This window comes from Gracilinanus agilis, chromosome 1 (assembly GCF_016433145.1).
Source record: "Gracilinanus agilis isolate LMUSP501 chromosome 1, AgileGrace, whole genome shotgun sequence".
Classification (NCBI taxonomy): domain Eukaryota; kingdom Metazoa; phylum Chordata; class Mammalia; order Didelphimorphia; family Didelphidae; genus Gracilinanus; species Gracilinanus agilis.
Window position 1 is genome coordinate 727454517 of NC_058130.1, and position 20630 is coordinate 727475146.

The 20630-nt window shown below is 53.7% G+C and overlaps 1 protein-coding gene across 1 annotated transcript in view; it reads left to right on the top strand.

Moving 5' to 3' along the window:
• APC2 (APC regulator of WNT signaling pathway 2) overlaps positions 1-17443 on the top strand; it is a 32836-nt gene extending 15393 nt beyond the window's left edge. The window contains exons 2-10 of the mRNA XM_044685342.1: positions 430-528; positions 773-1152; positions 1533-1642; positions 6282-6421; positions 7163-7240; positions 7562-7678; positions 10251-10465; positions 12070-13213; positions 13301-17443. Coding sequence (XP_044541277.1) covers positions 430-528; positions 773-1152; positions 1533-1642; positions 6282-6421; positions 7163-7240; positions 7562-7678; positions 10251-10465; positions 12070-13213; positions 13301-17443 — 6426 coding nt within the window. The remainder of the gene's footprint in view (positions 1-429; positions 529-772; positions 1153-1532; positions 1643-6281; positions 6422-7162; positions 7241-7561; positions 7679-10250; positions 10466-12069; positions 13214-13300) is intronic.
• The last annotated feature ends 3187 nt before the right edge of the window (positions 17444-20630 follow it).

A 20630-nucleotide genomic window follows, 5' to 3' on the forward strand; every position in this document is an offset into this window, starting at 1 on the left:
GAAGAAGAAGAAGAAGAAGAAGAAGAAGAAGAAGAAGAAGAAGAAGAAGAAGAAGAAGAAGAAGAAGAAGAAGAAGAAGAAGAAGAAGAAGAAGAAGAAGAAGAAGAAGAAGAAGAAGAAGAAGAAGAAGAAAGAAGAAGAAGAAAGAAGGAGAAGAAGAGTGGGGATCAGATAGGCTGCCTTAGATGCTATTGGGATTGAGGTGGAGATGCCCATCAGGCAGATCTAGAACTCAGGAGAGGGATGAGGGCTGGGTATATGGGTTTGGTAGTCACCTGTGTAGTGGTGATAACTGAACCCATGAGACCTGATGTGATCATAGAGAGAGTGTAGAGAGAGAAGAGACGAGGGCCCAGGAAAGAGCCCTGTGGAATACCCACAGGGTATCAGAGGGCAGGATAAGAAACATAAGACCTCTTCTTCCCACAGGCCCTCTTAGGGGCAAAGCCTTCAGGCTCAGAGGGTGATGGAGAGGCAGAAGCCCCCACACACCCAGAGGATGGGACCAGCCAACTCAGCAACAACAAGGTAATAATTGGGAAGTCCCAAGAGCTGGGACAAGCAGAGCCAGGGGGGCGTTGGGCTGTGAGGGTTGGTCTTGGGATGGTGAAGCCGGCGATGATTCCAGGCAGAACTGTCCCAGGACGGAGACAGGGAATGGATGCATTCTCAGGGGATCTGGGAAGGGGTGCAGACCAGGGCTTGGGCATCTAGTTGGGGATAGAGAACAAGAGTCCCCCAGGAAGACTGAGCCTGTTTGTCACCCTCACAGGTGGAGGTGGTATTCTGGTTACTGTCCATGCTGGCCACGAGGGATAAGGAGGACATGGCCCGGACGCTACTGGCCATGTCGAGCTCCCAGGAGAGCTGTGTGGCCATGCGCCGCTCTGGCTGCCTGCCTCTCCTGCTGCAGATCCTCCATGATGCCGACCGTGAGGCTGGCCCCTCCGAAGGGGCCAAGGATGCCCGCATGCGGGCCAACGCGGCCCTGCACAATATCATCTTCTCTCAACCCGATGAGGGCCAAGCCAAGAAGGAAATGAGAGTCCTCCATGTGTTGGAGCAGATCCGCTCCTACTCTGAGACCTGTTGGGACTGGCTTCGGATGCAGGCCCAAGATGGGGGCCAGGGCCCTGAGGGGGGTGCTGGTGAGTGATTGGGATGGGGGGAGGTGGGGGATAGGAAGGGAGCTAGGTTGTGGAGGGCCGAGAAAGGAGAGTACCTGCTAGAAAGAGCCAAGAGACCTGGGTGTCTTACCTGACCTTGTCACTCACTTGTCCTACCTTAGACACTCCCCTGCTGGGGGACCATGGGTAAGAGCCTCTGTTTTCTCATCAATCAAATGGGGATGATGATACTTGCCCTATCCTCCTGCCAGGATCACTTTGGGGAAAGCATTTTGCAAACCTTCTTGTGCTTTAGAAATATCAGAAATTATCATGACTATTGCCTTGTATGACTTTGCAAGAGTCATCCCATCTCTGTAGGCCTCAGATTCCATACCTGCCTCTGGGCATTGAATGACCTTTGAGTCTCCTTTCCTCAGGGCCTGTCCCTATTGAGCCACAGATCTGCCAGGCCACATGTGCAGTGATGAAACTCTCTTTTGATGAGGAATACCGTCGGGCTATGAATGAACTTGGTAGGTATCTATACTGGGGAGAAAGGGAAGGAGGAAAAAGGGGAGGATGGGAAGGAAGGAGGGAAGAAGGGAAGGAGGAAGGGAGGAAGAGAAGGAAGAAGGGAGGGAGGGAAGGAGGGAAGGAGAGAGGGAAAAAGAGAGGAAATAAGAGGAGGGAGGGAGGGAGGGAAGAAGGAAAGGAGAGAAGGAAGGAGGGAAGAAGGGAGGATGGGAAAGAGGGAAGGAAAAAGGGAAGGAGGGAGGGGGTAGAAGGGAGGATAGAAGGAGGGAAGGAGGGAGGGAGGAAGACAGGGGGGGAAGGAGGGAAGAAAGAATAGATTCACTGTTGGGTGCTGGGAAAAACTTATCTCTTCTTTGGAAGAGGCCTTGCTACCTGCTTGGTGGAAGGGAGGGAGATCACAGGGAAGAATGAATTCTCTTCTTGGATTCACTAGATCATGCCCATTCTCACTTATAGCTCACACAGAAAGATCTCTTAAAGTACTAGGAGTACAGAGAAAGTGTAATACAAAATTTCAATAGTAAGAGATCATTTTCACCTGTGTGATGGAAGAAGTTCAGGAGAAAAAGGATGGGGTGAAAGGGGCCTTGTCCAAGGGCGCCAAATTTAAAGGGCACTGACAATACCAATAATCTGTTAGCCAAGCAGAAATAACAGAGTTTAGCACTGAACCAAAGAGAATTTTCAGTCAATCAATAACATTTATTGATTAAGAGCCAGGCACTGTGTGAGGTTATGGGGATACCAGAACCAAGAATGAAATAATCTCTTCTCACAAGGAGAAACAAGAATTGAAGGATAGATAGATAGACAGAGAGAAATATACACACATACTTATACCTGTCTATCCATAGGAGGTATCTAGGTGGCACAGTGGATAGAGTGCTAGGCTTGGCATCAGAAGGACCTGAGTTCAATTCTGGCCTCAGGCACTTACTAGCTGTGTAAACTTGGGCAAGCCACTTAACTCTGTTTTCTTCAGTCTCCTCCTGTCAAATGAGTTGGAGGAGGAAATGACAAACCACTCCAGTAACGTTGCCAAGAAAGCCCCAAATGGGTTCATGAAGAGTCAGGCATGACTGAAACCACTGAATAGCAACGATAACAGCTCAACTGATAATGATAAGAGATATAGATAGAGATTATATAGATATCTATATCTGTAGATACACACACATCCATCTATATGCATTCAGGTAGAACTAAAGTAAAATGCAATTAAACACAAAGCCCTTAAGCTTCTTTGGGAGGGAGGCCTACAGCAAGGGAGAGAAGTCAGGAAAAGTTTCATGCAGAAGTTGGTGCCCAACCTGCTTCCTAAAGGAAGAGAGGGACTATACAGAGAACACATTCCAGGCATGAGGGAAGGCCAAGAAGAAGGCCCAGGAGGTGGAAGATGGACCAAGCGAAGGCAGGTGGGGCTCTGGATCACAAAGGCAGGAGCAAGAGATGAAGTGGTGATGACTACAAGATTGGGAAGATAGGTTGGGGCCAGGTTGTAAAAGGGTGTAAAAGCTAACCAGGAGGTGGGGTTAAGGACTGCTGGCTAGGTGGCTCAGTGGACAGAGAGCCAGACCCAGAGATGGGGGTACTGGGTTCAAATATGGCCTCAAACACCTCCTAGCTGTGTGATCCTGGGCAAGTCACCTAACTCCCATTGCCTAGCCCTTACTGCCCTTCTGCCTTGGAAACAATATATATAGTATTGACTCTAAAATGGAAACAAAGAAAAAAACAAACAAAGAAAGAAAGAAAGAGAGAGAGAGAGAGAAAGACGGAGGGAGGAAGGAAGGAAGAAAACCAGGCTATATGTATATGTGCATTTGTATATATGTACCTATATCAATATAAAAGTATATCATTTGCATTGAGATTATAATAAATATGTAATCCATTGAGATAATCCACAATCCATTGATTTGTTTTAATTTTTTAAAAAATTTTTAAGCCCTTACCTTCCATCTTGGAGTCAATACTGTGTATTGGCTCCAAGGCAGAAGAGTGGTAAGAGCTAGGCAATGGGGGTTAAGTGACTTGCCCAGGGTCACACAGCTAGGAAGTGTCTGAGGTCAGATTTGAACCCAGGACCTCCCATCTCTAGGCCTGGCTCTATCCACAATCCACTGAGATCACCAAAAGTAACCATTTGATTGGGAGAGGTTGAAGATTAGAGAGACAGGGGAAGATAAGGGAGAAAGAGATGGGGGGGAGGGAGGGAGGGAGGGAGGGAGGAAGGAAGGAAGGAAGGAAGGAAGGAAGGAAGGAAAGAAGGAAGGAAGGAAGGAAGGAAGGAAAGAAAGAAAACCAGGCCTAGAGACATAAATGTTTATATGTACCTATATCAATATAAATGTATGTCATTTGCATTGAGATTATAATAAATCTATAATCTATAGAGTTAATCCATAATCCAGTGAAATTACCAAAAAGAATTATTTGATAGGGAGAGGTTGAATATTAGAGAGACTATGGAGAGCAGGTCTGCTGGAGAAGTCCAGAGAAGAGAGGAACGAGCTCATTTGTGGAGGGACGGATCTTAGCGAGGAGAAGTCTTTGTTCAATACACACTAGGGGAAAGGAGAGAGAGAGTGGGAAATGTTGTCAAGGGGTTTGAAATGAAGAGAATGGGAGAAAAGGGAACTCAGGCCAAATGGTCTGTTTTTTTTTTTTTTTCAGGAAAGCCAAAGCAAGCCCTTTAGCTCAGGGTGTGTGCAGGGGGAAGGTTTGGGGAGGGAAGAGAAGGGTTGGAATATCTTCTATGGAAAGGAAAATTGAATATCAAATAAGGAGGAAGAAAAGGACTTCTTTGCGGAAATGAAGACTCAGCTGAGGTTGGCTAAGGTGCATCAGGGATGTGCCCAGCTGGTACTGTTTTGAAGCTGTGTTCCGCTAAGCCTGTAAGAGCAGGGCAAGTTGGAAGGAAGAGTGGATTTGGGAGCAAGATGATGAGCCAGTCTGGGCCACGCTCAGTCTGAGAGGGGAGCTGTCCAGCACGCGGTGCTCAATTATGCTTTGCAGCCGAGTACAGCCCAGAGCTCCTACTGGCTTGCTATGTCTCCACGCCCTTAGACTCCCCTTCTGCCCTGGGATTCTCTGGGGGCCCACGGCTGTGTGTGAGGGGGAGATAAAGTGGCTTTGCCCCTGGCTGGCAACTACCATTACCAGGATGTGCTCTGGGGTTGCCATTGACATCCTGAAAATGTGCGCCTGAGAGTGGTCCTTGTGAAGAAGAGGGCAGGGAAGCATCTCAGGGCACAACCGTGTTGCTGCGTCATGGCATTTTTGTGGGGGACCTTTAAATATAGGCTTGGGGTCAATGCTGAAAGCAAAGCTATTTCTGCCTCAGCTTTGCACTGATGAAAAATGTGGGAGTTAGGAACCAGGATGGGTTTCCCTTGAGGCAAGAATGCGGTGAAAAGGAGGAATTCAGACAGGCCAGGCATGCAATGATGGTAGCAGGAGAGACAGAAGGGGATGGTCTCTTACACATCCAGTAAGACACTATATAATGGTAGATTAAGGCAAAAAGGGTAGAATAATGCAGGGGAAACACATTAGTTTCAAGTTCCAATTTTATTACTAATTAGCTGTGTGACCTTGGACAAGTTGCTTAATCTGAGCCTCAGTTTCCTGATTTGTAAAATGAGAGTATTAGTTGCAGAATGCTCTTGAAGTTCTAGGCCCTCAAGGACCTAGACTGAAGCCCAACTTTAGTCTAGATCCTAAGCTAGAACCCAAGCTCTGATGGAGCCCACTAAGAGAGGATGTGTGATGTAATGGAAAGAGCCCTGTACTTAGGGTTGGAAGATTTGGGATTGAATCTTGGCTCTGACACTTACTGGCTGTGTGACCCTGTGTAAGTCACTTAGCCTGAGACACAATCTCCTATAGAAAGGGAATAACAATACTTGTGCTCTTCGCTTCATGGTAGGACATGGAAGAAAGTGCTTTGTAACTCAAAAAACATTGTAGAAAATGTAAGTTATTATTGTCAAGGGAGCCACTGATGACTATGGACTACATAAAGGCTCCTCCCCAGGGGGCTGGCCATCAGGAGAGGCCACAGCAACACTCATGATGTTTTTAAGGTAGAGAGAGCTGTGTTGGTGAGATCCGCCACTATGCTGATGAAGGCATGGTTTGGGGGATGGTTTTTTTGTTGTTATTGTTGATGCTTTTAAGTAATGAAGATAGAAGATTGCAGAGACAGAATGGGACAGTGGAAATGATCCTGAGTGGAGGAGGCAACATGCCTGGGCTCTCATCTCAGTTCTATGTGACCTTGAACAAGTCACTTTTCTGAGCCTCACCTTCCTCATCTATAAAATGGGAATGATAACCCATGCCTACCTCAGAAGTCCATTAGGTTGTAAGCTCGAGGGCAGGGACTTTTGCTTCTTTTTGTATCTCTAGCACCTAGTGCAGCACCTGGCACATAGAAGATTTTTTGGAGTCTCACCCTGATATGAAGAAACTGTTCAGAGAGTTCAGTATATCTGCCTAAACTCCCACCTGAGAGCCCCATCTCTGTAGAGGGCAGCCCCCTGTTGTCATGGGACCTGAGGCCATCTTTAGTGAGGAAAAGTCCAGCGGAGGTTGGGAGGTCTCAGATGGGCTGGGATGGCTCTCGTCTTGCAGGTGGGCTCCAGGCAGTGGCGGAGTTGCTGCAGGTAGATTATGAGATGCATAAGATGACCAATGACCCCCTGAACCTGGCCCTTCGGCGATACGCGGGCATGGCCCTCACCAATCTCACCTTCGGGGATGTCGTCAACAAGGTGTGTGTGCGCTGGGCTGGGAGGGGGATGGCTGCCCTTCTTCTCGTGCTTCCCCATCCTCAGCCCAGGACTCCACTTCTGAGAGGCGGGGACCACAGGATCATCCATTTGGGAGAGGGTGAAGTGTCCAGGCCTGGCAGAGACAAGGGGCACCCTTTGGGACTTCCTCCTGGGCTAGCATTTGTCCTAAAAATCTAACCAGCTAAGTGGCTTTGGATGAGTCCCTTCCCCAGGCTGAGCCTGTGTCCTCCTCTGTAAAACGAAGGGGTTGCCCACTGGATGTTCTCTAATGTTTCTAAGGCATTCCACATACTTTGTGCATCCAGTAAAACGTAAGCTCCCAGAGGGCAGGGAGTTTTTGTCTTTAGATCCCCAGCACCTACCGTGATGCCCCGAATGGAGTAGACTTTCTACAGTTCTTCCCTTCTAAGAAGGCAGCCATTGCCCTATGGACTGGCATTGGGGGAACCCTCCTGTGACCCCTTTTCCCCATAACCTGAATTTTTTCCAAACTCTCTCATCTAGCCTCTTTTTCATAGAGGATGAGAGGCTTTGACAGGGGAGGTGCTCCATGACAAGAGTCAGGACTAGATCCCAGAGCACTCCTTAGGCACCTCACACTTGAGGGGGAATTCGAATCCCTGAGTGCACCCATGTGGGATAGTAGAGGGGACGCTCCAAGATGAGCCATCCTCTAAGGTCTGAGTCCTCCACTGAATGCCCATCTCCTCTCCCTGGCAGGCCACGCTGTGTGCCCGGCGGGGCTGTATGCAGGCCATCGTGGCCCAGTTGGCCTCGGACAGTGAAGAGCTCCACCAGGTAGGTTGGGTAAAGTCTCAGAGAGAGATAGCATGGGGTGGGCCCAGAGCCAGAACCCAACAGAAGGTGCAGACTTTGTCTGCCACGGGCGACGGGCAGCCGTGGGGACTGTAGGACGGGATTGGATGGCATCCAGGTGTACGAGGTGGGTGTCAGCCCCGCACTAGGTCCTATCCCTGTCCTTGGCACTCTCTGTTGGCCTGGTTTCCAGGTCCCTTCTCTGGAGGCACTACAGTTTGTCATGCTCTTCCTTAAATGGGAGCGAGCCCCAGAACACTTTTCCCTCTTGAATCTCCATCCTTCTCTCTCCCTCTCCTCTAGGTGGTGTCCAGCATCCTTCGGAACCTGTCCTGGAGGGCAGACATCAACAGCAAGAAGGTCCTCCGGGAGGTGGGCAGTATGACTGGGCTCATGCAGTGTGCCCTTCGAGCGACCAAGGTGAGCCCTGGGCATGGTATCTAGGTGGCGCACGTGGAGTCAGGAAGACTCACGTTCAAACCCAGCCTCAGACCCTTCCTAGCTGGGCGACCCTCAGGAAAGCGGCCCGCTTCTGTTTGCCTCAGTTTCCTCCACTGCAAAATGGGGATAGCAACAGTGTCTGCCTCCCAGAGTGACTGTGAGGCTCAGATGAGATATTTATAAAACATGGAGAGCGCACAGTGCCTGGCCCGTAGCAGGTGCTCTAGTGGGCCTCTGCTCTCTGGGCCCTGAGCCGGGCTAGGGGCGGTCTCTCCCCCTCCCCAGGCTAGAGGAAGACCTTCCAGGGAGGAGAACCCCTTTGGAATGACAAAAAATTTCATTCTTCATCCCCCCACACCCATGAGAAGAGCTGTAGGAAAAGTGTCTGGTGACTGATAAAATAATGCTTTGTGGGGGTCCCAACCACATCTTTCTCCATTTGAAAAAGTCCTTCTTTAAGGGTGAGAGAGTGAGATGGAAGCCCACAGGGCCCCGAGGAACATGGCTCGGCTTCCAGCCTGATCTTGCTCCTCAGCCCATCAAGCGTGGAGTTTTCTGAGGGCCTGGAGGATACGCTGACCGATGGAGTGCGTCCTGGGGGGCAGGATGGGGCAGTGGGTCACTGAGGGTCGTCCTGGCCTCAGCCATCGGCTCTCGGGCAGCCTTGGGCTTCCAGGATGCTGAGGCCAGAAGAGAACCTGGAGTGGGAGGGTGGGGGGAAGGAAGAAGCCTCAGAGATCCGAGGATCAGCCCATCCTGGGCCCAAGATGAGAAGAAACATTTGAGGCCCTCCAGGCAAGCTGGCTGGTGATGATGGACCTCTGTGCACTTGGTGGAGAGTCTGTGAAACCTTTTTGAGAAGGAGGACCTCTTTTTAGTGAGAAAAAAAAAAGCACTCTTTTCTATGGATAGAGTGTCAGGTTTGGACTCTAGGAAACAGAAGAAAGAACCTCAAAGAATAAGCCTTCCATTTCACAGAAAGGAAAACCAAGTCCAAGAAAAGCAAAGCGATGGGGGCAGCTGGGTGACTCAGTGGATGGAGAGCCAGACCCAGAGACAGGAGGTCCTGGGTTCAAATCTGACCTCAGACACTTCGTAGCTATGTGACCCTAGGAAAGTCGCTTAACAGCCATTTTGCCTAGCCCTTACCACTCTTCTGCCTTAGAACCGATACACAGAATTGATTACAAGATGGAAGGGAAGAGTTAAAAAAAGAAAAGAAAAATACATGATGACAAAAAGCTACTGCAAGTTCTGTAATGCTTTTGGACAGATGCATATTTTGTTAGACACAACAGCATCTGCATATATTTGAGAAACAGGAATGCTCAGAGATGTGCGAGACTCACTATTTATTCAGTCTACAGAAGAAACACAGGCTTGTTTTTTATACAGTGCTGCTGAATATTTTCCTAGTGCTAATTAAAAGTCAAAAAGAGAGTCTGACAAATATGTGGATAAGCTTACATATGTATAGATATAAATATGCATAAAGAGGGGGTCCTTAGTTTGGGAGCCACCAATCAAGCCAAACTTCCTTATTTCAATTATTTATTTGTAAACTCTTTTCTTCCATCTCAGATTCAATATTGTGTATCAGTTCTAAGCAGAAGAGCAGTAAGGGATAGGCAATGGGGGTGAAGTGACTTGTCCGGGGTCATACCACTAGGAAGTGTTTGAGGCTACATTTGAACCCGGGACCTCCCATTTTTGGGTCTGACTCTCAATCCACTGTCCCCCAAACTTCCTTATTTTACATATAAGACTCAGAAAAAGAGAAAAGAACTTGGCTAGTGTCACCCAGCTAGTTCAGGGAAGAGTGAGACTGGAACTTGGGTCTTTGCCTTTCCTGCCCCCAGCTCCTACTACTGCATCACTCTGACCTCATATTCTCCACAAACTTTCCCAAACAGGTGCTGAGGGAAATTTATAAAATCCCTATTTATCCTGAGTGTGTCTTGTATGTCCATCCATGCTTAGATATTGTGTCCCCTCATCCCCTCCATTAAACTATGAGCTCCTTAAGGACAGGCGCCATATTGTTTGCCTCTTTCTATCCCTAGTTCATAGCCCAGTGCTATAAATCTTTGTTGATGAAGATGATGAAGGGGAGGACCATAGGTCTTGCCCTCAAGGAGCTTCTACAATCATCTCTGCCCCTTCTTCCTTGTTTCTACCATTTCTAACCACTTCTTCTAACCTCATCTTGAATATTGTCTGGGCTTAGAGAAGACCCAGAGTCACATAGAGCAGGAGAGAAAGGAATGGGCCAAGGAAAAGGATAAAGAAGAATCGGTTTTGGGGAAGCTTGGAGGGATGGGTAGAAGGGAGGACTGGGGGGGGGGGGGAGGAAGGAGGGAGGAAGCCACCAGCCCTTGGGTGCAGGATCCCTTCTCTCCAGAAGCAGAGCAGGGAGTAAGACTGGAGGTTGGTGTGGCTGGTAGGGGTTGGGCTTGGCTATGAATGGGCTGGTGAAGTCTCAAAGGTGGGAGATCACGGCCCCAGATGAACAGGGAATGGCTTCAATTCTCCCTCTCCCATGTCTGCCCAGGAGTCCACCCTGAAGAGTGTCCTCAGTGCCCTATGGAACCTGTCAGCCCACAGCACAGAGAACAAGGCCGCCATATGCTTAGTGGATGGAGCCCTGGGCTTCCTGGTCAGCACGCTCACTTATAAGTGCCAGAGTAACTCACTGGCCATCATCGAGAGTGGAGGGGGCATCCTCCGGAATGTGTCCAGCCTCATTGCCACCCGAGAGGACTACAGGTCAGCCGAGTCTCTCCCTCTACTCTTTTTTTTTAAATTTAATTATTTTATTTTTTTAGAAAAATTTTCCATTGTTACATGATTCTTGCTTTTACTTTCCCCTTCACCACCACCCTCATATCCAACACACATTTCCACTGGTTTTAACACGTGTGATCAAAGACTTATTTACATATTATTGATAGTTGCATTGGTTTGGTCATTTCATGTCACATCCCCAATCATGTCTGCATCAATCCATGTGTTCAAGCTGCTGTTTTTCTTCTGTGTTTCCACTCCTGTGGTTCTCCCTCTGAATGTGGGTAGCGTTCTTTTCCATAAATCCCTCAGAATTGTCCTGGATCATTGCATCGCTGCTAGTAGAAAAGTCTATTACATTTGATTGTGTCACAGTGTATCAGTCTCTGTGTACAATGTTCTTCTGGCTCTGCTCCTTTCACTTTGCATCACTTCCTGGAGGTCTCTCCAGTTCACATGGAATTCCTCCAGTTCATTATTCCTTTGAGCACATCTCCCCTCTACTCTTTCTTCTCTTCCCTAGACTAAAATTCTAGGAAAATAAGCTGCTGTTCATTTGGAAACAAATGCTGACCTTGCTTAGAAACAGTTTTTATTCTCTTAAGTGGGTTAAGGGGGCAGCTGGGTGGCTCAGTGGACTGAGAGCCAGGCTTAGACGGGAGGTCCTGGGTTCAAATCTGGCCTCAGACACTTCCCAGCTGTGTGACCCTGAGCAAGTCACTTGACCCCCATTGCCTACTCTTACCACTCTTCTGCCTTGGAGCCAATACACAGTATATGACTACGAAACAGAAGGGTGAGGGTTTAAATTTAAAAAAAAAAAATTAAGTGGGTTAATCCTTCTCCAGGTTCAGTCTGGTTCCCATGTCACTAGATGGCATCGCCTTGAGAGCCACGGCGCTAAAGGGCCACAGAAGATAGCTGGCCCAGCCCATCCCTGGGCAGCATCCCCTTTAACAGCATCCTCCATAAATGCACATCTACCTTCTGGCCTCCACTTGGAGATCTCCAGTGAAGGGAGTGATCGTGACCTCCTGGCATAGCCCATTGGATCTGGGGATCACTCCAGTGATTAATCTGCCTCCCTCTTAGTTCTGTCCCCATTGTTCTGCCTCTTGGGGCCCAGCAGAGAAAAGTCAGGCTCCTCTTACTCCTCCAATCTCTGCTGATTGCCTTAAAATGAAAAAATTGAGTTAAAAAATCCCTTTACATTCCATCTCAGAACCGACCGGTTCTAAGACAGAAGAGCAGTAAGGGTCCAGCAATGGGGGGTTAAGTGACTCGCCCAGGGTCACTCAGCTAGGAAGTGTCTCCAGAGCTTCGTGGCTCTATCCACTCTCTCTGCCCCTCCTTCACATTTAAGCTCTACAAAGGGCTCTCTTCATAAAACCCCTCTTTCCCGAGCCATCCCAATGGGCACAGGCTCGTGGCACTTGGAGATCATCAGGTCCGGCCCCGGTAGGGCCCCCAACGAATGGGCATGCGTCCAAGCTCGGGGATGAAGGCCTCCCCTCGTGGGCTCCCCACAAGCCTGAAGGCGGGGAGCGCCGGTTTAACAGAGGCCCCCTCCCCTGTCTTCCCTCCAGGCAGGTGCTGCGGGACCACAACTGCCTTCAGACCCTCCTCCAGCACCTGAGGTCGCACAGCCTGACCATCGTGAGCAACGCCTGCGGCACGCTGTGGAACCTGTCGGCCCGCAGCCCGCGCGACCAGGAGCTGCTCTGGGACCTGGGGGCCGTGAGCATGCTGCGCAACCTCATCCACTCCAAGCACAAGATGATCGCCATGGGCAGCGCGGCCGCCCTGCGCAACCTGCTCACCCACCGGCCCCTCAAGTACAAGGACACGGCGGCCGTGGTGTCCCCCGGCTCCTGCATGCCCAGCCTCTACGTGCGCAAGCAGAAGGCCCTGGAGGCCGAGCTGGACGCCAGGCACCTGGCCGAAGCCCTGGACACCCTGGAGAAGCAGAGCCTGAAGGGCCAGGCGGCCAAGAAGCCGCCGCTCCGCCACCTGGACAGCCTGGTCAAGGACTACGCGTCGGACTCGGGCTGTTTCGACGACGAGGACGTGCCGGCCCTGGCCCCCGGCGTGGAGGTGGGGAATCCCTCGGTGCTGTCTATGTTCCTCAACAGTTCCTTCCTGCAAGGCCAGGCCTTGCCCCGCACGCCGGCCTCTCGCCGAGGCCTCGAAGCCGAGAAGGAAGACGGCAGCAGCGGCAGGGGCAGCATGGACGTCAAGAAGGGGGCGATGGAAGGGACGGCGGCGGCCGCCGAAAAGCTGGCCACCAAACTGTCCGTGGCTGTGGCCAAGATCGACAAACTGGTGGAGGACATCTCGGCCCTGCACACGTCCTCCGAGGACAGCTTCAGCCTGAGCTCCGGCGATCATGGGCTGGACTGGCCCTCGGGGCCCGGGGAGGCCCGGGAGGCCAGGGCCCAGTCCTGCTCGCCCTGCCGGCTGCCCGAGGCGGGGAGGAGGGAAGGGGTGGGAAGGGCCCACCCGCTCCTGAGGCTGAAGGCGGCCTACACCAGCCTGTCCAACGACAGCCTCAACAGCAGCAGCACCAGCGACGGCTACTGCCCGCGGGAGCACATGAAGCCCTCCCCGAGGGCCTCCTTTGCCGACTACCGCGAGGAGCTGCAGAGGTACCAGCAGCGCCCCAGCCGGCTGGACCTCAAGAACATCCTGGCGGCCCAGCCGGACAGGGCAGAGCCACCGGCTCAGGGGTCGGCCGTCCTGCCTGGGCCGGACCCCCAGGACGGGCCACAGAGGGCCTCGGCGTTCCCCGGGGACTGGCCCCAAGAGCGGGAGGGCAAGCTCGCCGCCGACGCCCACGTGCACACCATCAAGCTGTCGCCCTCGTACCAGCACGTGCCCCTGCTGGAGGGCATGGCCAAGGTGGCCGCCGTCCCCTTCCCCAGCGGCACCGGCGGTCCCACGGGCCGGAAGCAGGCTTGGCTGCCCACGGGGGCCCTAAAAGGCAGCGAGGGCCTGAGCAAGATCCCCGAGAAGCTGTCGGCCCCGGCCCCGCCGGCCCCGGCCGCAGAAACGTTACAGAAGTACTCGGTGGAAGACACCCCCATCTGCTTCTCCCGCTGCAGCTCCCTCTCCTCCCTGTCCTCCGCTGACCACGGCCTGGACGCCAGGAGCCGCAGCGAAGACAACGAGCTGGACAGTGACTCTTCCCTGGAGATCCTGGAGGAGCCTGGGCCCGGGGAGGCCGAGGAGGACGACTGGAGGCCCAGGGGCGCCGCCTCGCTCCCCGTGGCCATCCCTGCCCCGCGCTGTGACCAGGCCTTCCTGCCCCAGACCCAGGAGGAGGAGGGCGGCTCTCCTTCCCGACAGGAGGACATGACACCCTCCAGCTCTTCGGAGAATTACATCCAGGAGACCCCCCTGGTCATGAGCCGCTGCAGCTCGGTCAGCTCCCTGGGCAGCTTCGAGAGCCCCTCCATCGCCAGCTCCATCCAGAGCGACCCCTGCAGCGAGATGGTGAGCGGCACGGTGAGCCCCAGCGAGCTTCCCGACAGCCCCGGGCAGACCATGCCCCCCAGCCGCAGCAAGACGCCCCTTCCCGAGCGGGAGACCAGCCAGTTCAACCTGCAGTGGGAGAACAACGTCAAGAAGTTCATGGACATCACGGACTTCAAGGAGCGCTTCCAGCTGCCCCCGGACCTGGACAGCACCATCTACTTCACGGTGGAGAAGCCCGACGAGAACTTCTCATGCGCCTCGAGCCTCAGTGCCCTCCCCCTCCACGAGCACTACGTGCAGAAGGACGTGGAGCTCAAGCTCCTGCCCCCCTTCCCCGAGCGGGGCGGGGGGCTCCACTTTGTGGGCCACGAAAAGCGCGAGGAGCCCAGGAGGGAGGAGCGGGCGGATGGACCCCCCGGAGGCCGGGCCCGGCCAGAGACCCACTCCGAGGATGACCTGGAGATCCTGAAAGAATGCATCAGCTCGGCGATGCCCTCTCGCTTCCGAAAGGTCAAGACGGCCCTGGTGCCGGGCCTGCCCGTGGGAAAGAAGGCCCTCCACGTGCCTGTCTACATGCTGGTGCCTGCCCACGCCCACCCCAGCGTGGCAGCCAGGGCCCCGCGGCCTTCCCGCGGCCCGTATAAAGACGAAGATTCCTTCACGGACTCCGCCGAGGGGACGCCGGTCAACTTCTCCAGCGCCACCTCGCTCAGCGACGAGACCCTTCAGTATCCGTCCAAGGAGGGGCAGGGGCAGCGGGCCGAGAAGCGGGAGCCGATCCCGCGGCGGGTCACCTCCAGCCATTCTACTCCCACCAAGATGGCGGCTACCTCCAAGCACAGGGCCGGAGGGGCGGGCCTCCCGCTAGCGGGCCGGGGCGCCGAGCCCATCCGGGGCTCTCTCAAGAACCTGCCCAACCTGGACCTGCCCATCAGCCGGCCCAGGAGCGCCCACTCTGAGAGGGACGGCACGCATGCAAACAGGGGTCCCGGGGATGTGGCCTTCCAGTCATTCTGTCACACTACGCCCACCGAGGAGGCGGTTTACTGCTTTTATGAGCACGATTCAGACGACGCTCCCGAGAAGCCAGCCCGGAAGGCCCCGGCAGGAGCCCGAGCCCCGAAGAAGGAGCATCGGGCGGGCAAGAGGGAAGCAGAGCCCAAGCCCAAGGGGGTGCCGCCATCTTCCGCGCGGTCCCGAATGCCTGCCAAATCCCAGCACAAACTGATTGCCGACGAGACGCCGCCCTGCTACTCCCTGAGCTCCTCCGTGAGCTCCCTCAGCGATCTGGACCTCTCCGATAAGGTCGGCGGACAGCCGCGCGGCAAAGGGGGCCTGGCCCACCTGCAGGCCCGCAAGCCCGGCCTTACCAAGCCCCCTCCGCCAGCCCCCGGGCGGGACAGTTCTCCGAGCTCCCCCAGCCTCAACTCGGACGAAGACCTGCTGCAAAGGTGCATCGGATCGGCCATGCCCAAGAGACAGCGCCACCCGGCCCGGCACCGGAAGGCCGAGCGCAAGCCCAAGCAAGGGGTCCCCAAGGCGGCCGGCGGCAAAGAGCGAAAGGCAGAGCTACGGAGGGAACTGGCTGAGGAGGCGGGCTCCGACCGAGCTTCAGACCTGGACAGCGTGGAGTGGCAGGCTATTCAGGATGGCGCCAATTCCATCGTGACGTGGTTGCACCAGGCGGCGGCGGCGGCGACATCCTTCTCCAGGGAGCCCTCGTCCGAGTCCGACTCCATCCTCTCCTTTATGTCCGGCCTGTCGGTGGGGTCCACCCTCCCGCTCACCCTTGGAAGAGAGGAGCAGAAGCGACGGGGAAAGGGGGCTGGCGGAGAGGTAGAAAAGAAGGAACAAAACAAGACCGCGGATGAGAGCAAAAAAGGAGGGGAGGCCCGAACCCCCAACCGCCGGATGTCCCGGGGTCCAGAAAAGTCACCCGGTGCCCAGAAGCCCGTGTCCAACCTGCCAGCCGTGTTCCGTGGCCGGACGGTCATCTACATGCCCACCCTGGCCAAGGGCACCCCCAAGCCTCGATCTCCCCCAAAGAAAACCGTTCCCAAGACGGAGCCCCCTGCCAAACCGCTCACTCTCAGTCAGCAGAGGTCCCGGAGCCTCCATCGGCCAGGGAAGATCTCCGAGATGGCCGAGCTGACGCTGCCCAAGAGGAGCGCCACACCCCCTGCCCGGATGGCTAAGACCCCCTCCTCAGGCTCTTCCCAGACCTCCACCCCATCGCAGACATCCTCCAAGAAGTCCCCACCTTCTTCCCAGCTCAGTAAGCCAGTGCCAGCCCCTGGGGGCAAAGCCGGCACCGGCAGCCCCCAGGCCAAGGCCCCAGTGAAGGCTCTCATCTCCAGACAGCACAAGACGCAGAAATCCCCCGTGCGGATCCCCTTCATGCAGAAGCCCGTGAAGAAGACGTTCCCGGCGAGGAACAACACGCCTGTCCCCGAGGAGCAGGCCGCCGGGGTCAAGGCGGGGGGCAGGCTCAATCTGGTCCGCGTGGCCTCGACCCGATCCAGCGGCAGCGAGTCGGACCGCTCTGGCTTCCTGCGACAGCTGACCTTCATCAAGGAGTCTTCCAACCTCCTCCTCCGCCATCGCTCCGACGCCGCGGCTCCCCTGTCCCAGAGCGGCTCGCCCCGCCGCAGTCGGCCAGGCGTCCCCGCCGTCTTCCTCTGTTCCTCCCGTTGTGAAGAGCTCAAAGCAGACAAAGGCAGGCCCCAGCCCGGCCCCAGAGCCTCCCCCGGGGAGCGTCTCCCCCGCCGGACCAGCTCAGAGAGCCCGTCCCGCTTGCCTGTCAAGATAGCTGCGCCCCCGCCCGAACCCTTCAAACGCTATTCCTCCTCCCCCCACATCAATGTCGTCAAGCGGTCCGGCAGTCCAGCCCCCACTCTTCCTCCCGGGGCTGAGGCCGGAGGTGGGAGGAGAAGGAGTGATGGAGAAGCCAAGCCTCTGCCCCAGACAGCTGCAGGGGAGGGCCACGACACACAGCTGAGCGCCGCCAAGGGCACGTGGCGGAGGATTCGAGACGAAGACATACCGCACATCCTGAAGAGCACGCTCCCCTCCACGGCCCTGCCCCTTGTGGGCACGGTGCAGCAGGACGGCCCAAGCCCCCAGAGGAAGACCAGCGATGCTGTGGTCCAGACAGAGGACTTCTCCACCTCTAAAACCAACTCCAGCACCTCGCCAACCCTGGAGAATCGGGAGCCCCCCAAGAACACAGCCGGCGGCCCCGACAGCGCTGCGCAGGCCCCCTACTTTGGCAGTGACGTGGATGGGCCGAGCGCCAAGGTGGCCGCCGCCATCTCCTTTGCTCACGAGGGGCTGACGGCCCCGGCAGGGGCCTTCCCTTCTAGCCGCCACAGCTCTCCCAGCCGGGCTGCCCGAGTCACCCCCTTCAATTATGTCCCCAGTCCCATGGTGGTGCCAGCCACGACCGACAAAGCTGTGGAGAAAGCCGCCGGCCTCCTGGGTGAATAGAACCTTGTCCTCCGGTCTCTCTCCACCTCTCCCTGTCTCTACCCCCCAACCGCAGCCCGCCTGGCCTGCTTGGGCCTCCCTCCACTAATCCCTCACGGCAGCAAGCTGCAGTCTTATCGAAGATGCCCCGTGTGCAAAAGACTGACGTTCGAGAAGCTGCTTTCTTATTTCATACTCGGCCAAGTACAAGAGAAAACTAGCTTTCAAAGATTGGTGGCTCGGACCTGGGCTCTGGTGGGGGGAAGGAAGAGGGAGACTAACCATAAGCCTCAGACCTGGAACTGGTCATCTCCTTCCTGATGAGGGTTTCCTCCTCCCTCTCCATCTCTGGTCACCGCTCCATGGCCAGAAAATTGTCCTTCCTGAAGGTGGAAATAATGGATGGCTTTTGTTTTCGACCCACATGGCCTAGAGCACTATAGGGAAGAGTCCAAAGTTGGGTATGCGAGGGCTCCCCTTCTCCATATAGTGATGTCATTGGGGGTCCTCCCCCATGAGGAGAGACTCTCCTTGGGACGGAATAGTGTGGTAGGCTAGGAGCTGGGGCAGGGAAGAAGAGACCAGTGGTTTGGAACCAAGGAAAGAGGAAGGAGAGAAAGGCAGTTGGGTCCAGTAGGTCCAGAGAGAGAGAGAGAGAATGAGAGAGTGTGTGAGAGAGAGAAAGGGGTCTCTCTGAGGAAACCCCAGAAAATGGGGGCAGGGGACGTGGAGCATGCCGAAGGGCCTTCCTCTGGGGAAGGGACTATTTATCGGCATGCTGCCCTCTGGCATCTCAGTGCCCCCAAACAGAAGAGGCACCCTGGCTGAGTTGGCTGCTTCCCTATGCCCAAGTAAAAAGCCACCTTCTAGCCAAGCCTTAATGCAGATTTCTCTGCTGCATGCTTTCTCTCACATATCCAGCACTAATAACCAGTTATAAAAATCATATAGATGAATTACAGCTTGTCAACACCACAGGAAGCCCAGGAAAGAGACTTCCAGTTAGGGGGAAGCCCTGGGGAGGGCAGCAGAGGGGGCAGGCATCGAACCCAACAGATGCAGAATTGCTGTTGGTGGCAGGGCCAAATGCCTATAATTAATGCAACCCAGTAATTCAGTAATGACTAATTTGCTGAGCTTTGTCTGCGTATGTAAACCAGCTTGGGGGTGGGGGTAAGAGGGATGGGAGACAGAGAGAGAACTGCACCTTATTTCCTAGGGAGGTGAGGCTGTTACCCCAGAAGCCCAGGGCCGGCAGTGACGCCACTCCCTTGATGGCCCTCTGTGGGACTGACCAGTGGGAGCTGAAGGGGTTGCCAGGATAGGAGGGAAGACAGATGTGTGTTAGTTTTGTCATTCTGGCTTTGATCTCTTTTTGCCTGGACAGCTGCTTTTAGACTAAGAAACCACAGGTGGCTCTTCTCCCTTAGCTGGCATGGGGATCACCTTTGCCCTAGCCAAACGCTCAGTGTCCTTGGCAGGAAGGATTTTAGAAACACCCAGAAAAAATGTCGACTGTCCTCGTAGCAGAGGGATGACGCTACGATTCACCTGTCGTTGGAATAGAGTTGGAAGGCACTTCTTCAGGAGGCAATAGGTTTATACTGAGCCATTCATCATCTCTTGCCTAGTCTCCAACATGGCCTGTTGCTGAGATATCTAGCAGGGTAGACGAAGATCAGTCTGTGGCTAGACAACTAGCAAGATGGTCAAGCTTTCTCCTTGGCAACTGCCACATGCTAACTGGGCAACCAACCAGCCACTGGATCCTTTCAGAAACTGAGCCACAGAAGGGACCAAAGAATGCCACAGTGTATGACAGAAAAAGGAGAAACAGAGAAGAGAGGGATTGGAAAGTGAGGGTGTATTGAGCTGTTTTAAAGACAAGCTCTTTCTGTTATAAAATTGCACTTTAAAAGGACTGTACAGAGCAGAGCCAATGCCCTTATGTGATAGTTTGGGGGATATGTGGGGTATGGAACCATCTGTTTGGGGTTTTTTTAAATGATTTTTTGTGGGAAAAATGCAAAATGGCAGGAGTCTCCCAGCAGGTTACTTTAGGGGAGGAAGCAATGCTCCTTGAGGTAACCCACTGTTTTCTCTAGAAAGTCAAATTTGAGTGTCACAGGCAGAAGGAGACAAACTGCCTCCTGGACTTTGGCCAAGCCAAGACTTGGAAGAATGGACTAGTAAGGCTGGAGAATTGATTGGTTTCCATTTGGCCCTTGAAGGTAGGTTTAAGAGACACATGGAAGGTATATTAGAACTGTCTACAAGTGGAATGGTCTACCTCAGAAGGTGGAGTTTATCACTGGAATCTCTGAAGAGGGTGGATGACCTTCTATTAAGGAAGAAATTGAGATTCCTCTTTAGTAATGGTTTAGATGATATCATGTCTGAACCCCTTTGTAGCTGAAATTCCGTGAAGGGATTTGAAGGGCCAAACAATTAGCAGGACTTCTAAGGGAGTCGTCTCCCCCTGTGGCTAGCTTCAGTTTGCTATTGGGCTGAAGGTCCATAGAGGGGAGAAGAAATCAGTGTCAGGAAACAGTATCAACCTATACTGTGCCATATGGTGGGTGTGGGAAGGGTCAGATGCAAGAAAGGGAAGAAGGCCAAGGATTCTGCTAACTGAACTATGGCTTTGTAGGGTGGTGACTCACCCATCAGGAAATGGACTGAGGCCACAGCTTACTTCCTACAGAAGCCATGGAACAGCTAAGAGTCAATGAAGCCTGGCCCACATTAATTAGGGTTGAATTCTTCTTGAGCCAGGGTGTACCATATTTGTCCCTCTCTGCATCTCTCTCCTCCTTTGCTTTGAAAAAGCTTGCTCTATCTGCTCATTGTGTATTCCAGAGGTAGGGCTCATGGAAGAGACACTTTCGAATGTTTCAGGTCTAAAGCCCCCTGGAAGGACAATCTGTCCTTTGACACTCATTTAGTCTCTGAACTAGAATGTTTCCAGTCCAAGTATTTCCATTGGAAAAAGCCAGTAACCTCTTTCCCTGTGGAATCTTGGGCTCAAGAAACAGCTGCCCTTTGCAAACTGTTTTCCAGCTGTTTTTGCAAAGAACCACTCTTGGTGGGAAGAGAGGCTTAATCAATGTGAGTCCCCTAGCTTTAGTTTTCTCAGTAAAATTAGGTGGCTGGACTAGATGATTTCTAGGGCTCCCTCTAGCCTGAATGTTTTGTGATTCTGGGGAAA